This window comes from Myxocyprinus asiaticus, chromosome 50, assembly GCF_019703515.2.
Source record: "Myxocyprinus asiaticus isolate MX2 ecotype Aquarium Trade chromosome 50, UBuf_Myxa_2, whole genome shotgun sequence".
NCBI lineage: Eukaryota > Metazoa > Chordata > Actinopteri > Cypriniformes > Catostomidae > Myxocyprinus > Myxocyprinus asiaticus.
In genome coordinates this window covers 10516407-10524130 of record NC_059393.1, presented here as the reverse complement: position 1 = coordinate 10524130, position 7724 = coordinate 10516407, and the positions used below count along the sequence as shown (strand labels likewise).

At 38.2% G+C, this 7724-nt stretch overlaps 1 protein-coding gene across 1 annotated transcript; it reads right to left on the bottom strand.

Annotated features, from left to right (window-relative positions):
- Positions 1–2840: 2840 nt before the first annotated feature.
- On the bottom strand, positions 2841–7603 carry LOC127439063 (beta-1,3-galactosyltransferase 2-like). The gene is made up of 3 exons (XM_051695097.1): positions 7566–7603; positions 3719–3996; positions 2841–3679 (listed from the first exon to the last, which is right to left on the bottom strand). Exons 1-3 carry the CDS (start codon positions 7601–7603, stop codon positions 2841–2843), a joined length of 1155 nt encoding a protein of 384 aa, XP_051551057.1.
- Positions 7604–7724: the final 121 nt, after the last annotated feature.

Below are 7724 nucleotides of genomic sequence, written 5' to 3'. Positions count from 1 at the left end.
TTCCAATGAGTAAATTGGAAATAAAAGGGCTAATTAAAGGAGCTGTAAAGGATATGGGACAGTGAGAATAAAGGACGACATCTATATAATATTCAGAGAATATTTGGGAGCGAGAGGAGAAGTTTTGGGAATAGAAGGGAAGACAGTATAATACCATGTCTCAGAATTGGGCATTCTGCTCTTAACCAGTCACTACATATGGTTGGAAAACATGTATCCAGATGTTGTGTCAGATATGATCTTCCTGAAACAGTCAAGCATGTTTTAATAAAGTGTAAAGGTTATTACAATGAAAGACTACAACTTATAGAAGCACTTAGAGATATAGGAGTTAATCAGCTTTCACTGCAGAATTTGTTAAACAAAGATACAACTGTAAGAGTGTTCAACTTTTTATTTAAATATCTCAAAGACACAGAGTTAATGGTCAGGATTTAAGATGTACATGTAGTTTGTTGGTTTCCTTTTTTTTTTCAACCAAAGGAGAAAGATTGCTAAAATCTGCATGGTTGTAGCCATTGAGTTTGGAGTGAACCACATGCTGAGTTTGTTCAAGGACAGCTGGGAAAAGCCACAATGTGTTCATCAACTTTGAGATGCTACTGGTAGGATAAACAGTAATTTCTTTAGTGACTACAGACTGTTTAAAAGAACGTTGTGTATGTCTCGCAAGTTGTTTGTTAATGCTAGCGGGTTTAGCGTCTAATATGCTAGCTGGCCATGTGCAGTATGTGCATTTGATTTAGTGTTGTTGTTGAATTTGTGAGTATTCTATTAACATTGTTTGTAGTTTAAATGAGTTTAATGTACTTAAATGGTCTCATTGCTGTGTGTAGTGACTCATATGGTTTGTGTGTTCTCTGTATAGGTTATTAAACTATACATCTGAATTAAGCACTGAAAATAAGCAAAAGAAGATCAATTTGTTGCTGAAAGATTTTTAATAAATTGATTCGGTGATGAAGAATCAGATGTTTTGAGTTATTCCATGCATCCTCTGAAGTTGATTGAAGCCTTTTTCAAGTTTGGGTAGACATTGAGGCTTCGAATCCCTGTATAACTTGACACTAATATAATTTTGCCTAGGAAATGTAATTGTGTAAAAGTACAAATATTCACTTTCAATATTTCTTGAGTTAATTAAAAATTCCCCAAATAACACAATAACCCTACAAAGTGTTTTGTGTACTGGGGGATACAAACATTTGAGTGGGCAAAATTTCCTAGACAATTATTGAAAAGGGGGGTCCCTGCAAATACTGAGGTTATGTGACTTTGTATAAAACTCTGACATCAACTCAGATTCTCTGTCTTAAAGTAACATGGCATCATTCATTAAAAGACAGCTGACCTCAAGGTTAACATTCCAATTTTTTTACATTTTCATGAGCAATACAAAATGTAAAATTGAAAATAAAAGCAATACTTAGAAGAAAAACATGAAAATGTATTTTCTGAGGTATCTTTATGTTCTTGCCCTTTTATTAATAAGTATACTAATGATGTATACTGTAAGTACTTCACATCCCTGATCATAACATCCACATAGCTGTAATTTCATAAAGTCATCTTTATACAAGAAGTCATGCCATAAGAAAAGACATTAGCAATGGTGAGCTCACCTCTTCCTGCCATTTCTGTTGGAGAAATTTACCTTGAAACAGGATTAATTTATTAAAGAAGGAACATTTTATAAAAAGGTAATGAGGCTTGTTTTCAGAGAATATATCTTGAATAAATCTGTTCTTTACCCTATTGTAATTTTTTTATTATTTTTATTATTATTATAATTATTATTTTTATTTATTATTATTATTTTTTTTTTTTTTTTTGCCTTGTTTTAAGCATAAACCTCACAAAAATGTTAAGGATGTTAAAATATTTATACTGGACAACAAGACACAATTTTTAGCAGAATCTTAACATCGTGCAGTATTGGACGTGCAGTAAGTCATAGTCTTTTCGAATTCATAAATTACATTATGGTTACTTGGATGGACCTCTTGTGGTATGGCAAGACACTTAATAGTATTAGCTCAACATTAATAGGCATTAGCCTCAACAACAATAAAGCTTGTAAAAAAAAAAAAAAAATGTAACATGAACATTGTAACAGGTTGAACTGATAAAAATAGTACATAACTGAAAATACACATCCAAATGCATTTCATTCATGCATTGTATTTTGTCAATAACAACCTTACCATCAAAGGCACTCAGTACTAGTTAAACTGCGTTTGCCAGGCATCTTAGCATTTATCCATTGTGATGTCTTATACATAGCAATCAGGATTAGGATATATATTTGTTAAATAGGTCATATCATAAGAAACAGAATTCTGACATTGTCTGACTACACTTGTTGATTTAACTGTTTACGGTATAAAGGTCATGAGTGAGAACAGAAATTCTGGTTTAGTAATTTAAAGTACACATTAATAAATAAAGGTAAAACAGTTATGACTTTGCTTAACAGGGTATAAGACCAAATAACAACAAATACTTTTTTACTGACTATATACTGTATATACAATTTAAGAATCAACAAATCCTTTCATGTATTCAATTAATAAATATCCCCTTCTCCTCCAAATACAAAACTTTTAAGCTACTTAAAGCTATTACCCCAGTCAGAACTAACAACATTGCACATGAATATGTATCTGTTAAGTTTTGCAAAAGACTCTTTGTTTGAGTTAATGAAACACAAAAATACATCAAATAAAATGTTGTGAAATTAATTTACAGACTTATGCAGTTAATTTACAATTTACAGCATAACAGTCTTTCACAAAGTAAAACAAATAATCTATTCAGACAGAAAACTCATTTTACTGCCTTCAAGTGAGCCTCTTTACATCCTGCCAGAAGTCTATTAGCTGCTGCGGAGAATTGAGGATTGTTGTAATGACCCTCATAAACTCTTCGCGTTTATACGTACCCAGATAGGCTCTGAATTGAGAAGAGTCTGGAGGGTTTGAGGGTGAAATGCTTAAACGTTTCAGACAAGCACCCACATATGCGTCCTCTATGTTAAAGGGCTTTATGTCCTTGGAAACTTCAACTAATTTCTTTGGAAGATCATTGGAGAAAACATATCCCATACCCAGCAGGTACGTTGGGTAAATCGGTTCTGGGTACAGTTCCTCTGGCACATACCATTTTGAGTCTTTGTTTCTGATGACTGGTCGGTTCCACATCACAATACCTGTGATGTAGTTCTGTCTGGGTGTGTTGGGGGCTAATAGGAGAGTCATCAAATTCTCCACATTCAAGAATATGTCAGAATCAACCTTCATGCCATAAGATGCTTGAGGGCAACGAGTGGCCAACCAGTCCATGATCACCATTGTCTTAATGGTCAGATTGACGTACGTGTCGACGAAGTTGCTTTGCAGCAAGTCTCGGTGTTGTTGGCTCTCTTCCTGTAGCTGCTGTTGGACTTTATCATTTTCAGCTCCTTCAGACAAGCCCACCAAGAACAAAGTCATCACTGCATTTCCCTGGACAGAGCTCTCTTTTCCCCATGTGCTCCGGATGGCGCTTCGAGCCTCCAACTCATGAGGGGCCACAGGGACCATCAAGACCAGGAATGGATTCTGCTGGGGACATTTATCAGGTTCATCCAGGATGAAATGATAGTTGCGTGGATAAGCATCATGATGACGCATTGAAATGTCTTTGATCACAGTGGATGTTTCAGTGATTGTAGTATGACTGGTAGTTGTGGCTGTTTGTTGGACTTGTTGATTAGCTTTGGGTGGCGGTGCTAAAAACAGTGTTTTATTATCATGGGCAGAAGGGATATCAATCACCACATAATAGGAGCGTATCTGATTTACCACTTTATACAAGGTGTTAGGTGGCATAGCTGGCTTTAGCGAGTAATCGGAAATGTAAAAAATAGCAGACAGTAAGAATGTCAATGCAAGCAGCAGAATGAAACCTTTTTTAATGTGACACCTGTGTGAAGATTTATCCTGACCCAGATTGTATCTAAAAGAGACCAAAAAAAAAAACAAAAAAAAGGTGAAAATATATTCTATTAAAGTCTGAATAACTATGACAAGACTGATATTGCTTAAACACAAAAATTCGATAAACAAGAAACTACTCTCAGGTAACTTACATTTTAGACACAATATGGCCAGGTATTATTTTGTCTATTTTTGCTCTACCAATGAACATAGATTCGAACAAAGCCAAAGCAGGTTCAGCCATTGTGTGTAAGGCAGGTGAGCAAAGCAGAGACAAGAACAGACTGCCAGGAATGCTGTGAACACAGAAGTCGACTGATACAAACAAATCTGGCACTTGCACACATTGCTATCTTAGGTCATTAGTTTAAATAAATCTACACTTAGCTAGACTAAGTCACAAGTTAAATAAACTCTGGGCTTTCCTGGTCCACATACACATTATGAGTTAGGTCATTAGCCGTTTAAGCCATTCAGCCAAGCTGGCCAAGGCACACATAGAGATTTAGTACATTAGCGTTACATAATTCAGTCAAGCTCGTGGGGCACACTTAGCTAGCATACACTCGGTGCACATGGCTCTTTGTAAAAGCAGGAGTACAGTACACAAGCCTTGGCAGTAGGTTAGCATTGTTGAGGGGGTTTGTGTCTTTTGTATGTGTTTGTGCAGCTTTCCTGCTTTGTTGGAGAATTTAATGTATGTTTAATTGTGCAGTAATAGCATGTCTTCCATGCTCAATGCAGCATGTCTTGTGTTTGTCTAAAGGCCTGGGTATACTTCGTTTTTCTGCGTTCCGGATCAGATCGCACTCGGCTGACCGAGTAGTCCTTCTGAGTATACTCTTCTGACAGCGAGCAAACACAAATGCATTCAATGCATGCCCACTAAAGCTGCTTTGTGATAATCTTTTAGTACAGTCAGTGGCCGGCGCATGTGGCGATGATCGCACGGATGAGCACCGCATCCGCGGGTCGAGAAAATCTGGGCCCTGTACTGATGAAGGCACTTTTTTACTCTGTGACCATGTGCTACACGGACTGCTATCTCTGTTGCGCACCATCTCCGTGTTTACATTTGCGACTCCCGCTGCACGTTTACATGTGCTTGCTTCTGCGAACATGACGGATAACGTTATCCGGCTTCAGCCCAGGTAAGCCTGTACGTTAATGTGGCCCTTGTCATGCATACTGTGCGTGGAGCGATCAGCAACACAGACAACCGAAGTATACTCAGGCCTTAACTCTGCAGCTGCAGCATGTCCACATGCTAACACTGTATGTCTGTGTATGTTCTTGCAGTAGCAATTCTTCATAATGAAGTACATCGTAATTCGTATGTCATAACTGAAATGACTAACTTCGGGCATGAAACTCTACAAGGTGCAAGCTGATAGGTTCTTGAACTTGTTATTAGTTAGCTAATCGGTTCACTCATGTGATTTGTTAAGCCAATCGGCTTGCATGGTATAAGATGATAGATTCTTAAAATTGTAATCTGTTAGCCAATCAATTTAAGTTCTCTCTTATTGTCTAACATTTAAATTGCTCAGTTTTGCAGGTAAGCCTGTTTCACTACAGCACAATCTCAAGAGTTTTTCTCTGAAACCCTCCTCCTTCCCAGCTCCTTTTGTCAAGATCTATGACTGCGCACTACAACTGCTTTGTGATACTCTTTTGTTGCAGTCAATGGCAGGCACATGCTCTAACGATGCACACAGACGAGGACTGTCCATGTGTCAAGAAAATCTGGGTCACACGCGGAGAGTCCGCACAGACTATGCTGATGCAAAATTTGTGTGAGTGATCTGATCTGGATTTTTGCCCATTACTCCAATTTCACGTCCTTACTGGCTTATCCAATATGCACAAGTGTTGTGCACATACCTGTTTACATTTTTACATCAAAAACAGGGAATAAAGGGGGCCTGGGTAGCTCAGCGAGTATTGATGCTGACTACCACCCCTGGAGTCACGAGTTCAAATCCAGGGTGTGCTGAGTGAATCCAGCCAGGTCTCCCTAAGCAACCAAATTGGCCTGGTTGCTAGGAAGTGTAGAGTCACATGGAGTAACCTCCTCGTGGTTGCAATTAGGGGTTCTCACTCTCAATGGGGCGTGTGGTAAGTTGTACGTGGATCGCGGAGAGTAGCATGAGCCTCCTGTGAGTCTCTGCGGTGACATGCAGAGCGAGCCACGTGATAAGATGCGCGGATTGACAGTCTCAGAAGCGGAGGCAACTGAGACTTGTCCTCTGCCACCCGGATTGAGGTAACCGTGCCAACATGAGGACCTACTAAGTAGTGGAAACTGGGCATTCCAAAGTGGGAGAAAAATGGGATAAAATAAAAATAAATAAAAATAAAAAACAGGGAATAATCTGATTATTTCAAATTTCATGTAAACACCGTTTTCATTATGTTAATTTCCACCAAAAATAATTTCGATTGGCCTTTTATTTATAAAAACAAAAACAATGCAAAAAATTGTGAGTGGGGCCAGTCCATAAATGCTAAAATATAAATTGTTTCAAAAGCATAGCCACCAGATATAAACATTATATTTTATCATGATTTTAGTGTCCTATTTCCATTTACATCCATTGTAAAGTGCCTTACTGTAACTTTATTTATTTATTTATTTTATAAATGAGGGGCAAGTAATCAACATGATGCCACAGATGCTGTTGAGCTTTATTCTTATCAAACCCTGAATATTTCTGTAAATTGGGGAATTCTGACTGGATTCCAGGTTAGTCTTAGAGTACATTGTATATTCCTCAGAACTTCTGAGCCAAGAACAGAAAGCTAAGGCTGCAGTGGGCACAGGCTCGCCAAAACTGGACAGTTAAAGACTGGAAAAACATCCTGGTCTGATGAATCTCAGTTTCTGCTGAGGTACACAGAGGTAGGCCCACAGCAGCCTCAGCTTTCTGTTCTTGGCTGACAGAAGTGGAACCCGACATGGTCTTGTTGTAGCCCATCCGCCTCAAGGTTTGACATGTTGTGCATTCTGAGATGCTATTCTGCTCACTACAGGTGTACAGAGGGGATATCTGAGCCATTCTCTCAGTTCGAACCAGTCTGGCCATTCTCCGTTGAACTCTCTCATCAACAAGGCATTTATGTTTTTTGTTTCTGGCACCATTCTGAGTAAACTCTAGAGACAGTTGTGTGTGAAAATCCCAGGAGATCAGCAGTTATAGAAATACTCAAACCAGCCTGTCTGGCAACAAAAATCATGTCATGGTCGAAATCACTGAGATCACATTTATTTTCCCATTTTGATGGTTGATGTGAACATTAAGTGAAGCTCCTGACCCATATCTGCATGATCTTATGCATTACACTGCTGCCACACAATTGGCTGATTAGATAATCATATAAATAAGTAGGTGTACAGGTGAACCTAATAAAGTGGTTGTGAGTGTACATTCTTAAAGCTTAAGCTGAAATTTCAAGGATAAACAGTTCAGTTCAGCACATTTTTCATGACCATACTATTAGAATTTACACAATTTCCATGCCAAATTTCAGATTACCATAAGACATCATCAAAGCCAAATTTGTATTAAAGTTATTTATAGAGCTCACCTCTTCCAGCCATTTCTGTCGATGATTTTTACCTCCATGTCTTCAGGTACTGGAAGTGTGTGTATGGATTCAGGATGATCAATGGCCCTTCTAACTGAAAGCCTGAGAGTTAAAACCGCCTTAGAATTACACGTTGCCCCACCCCTTTACCTGATACAG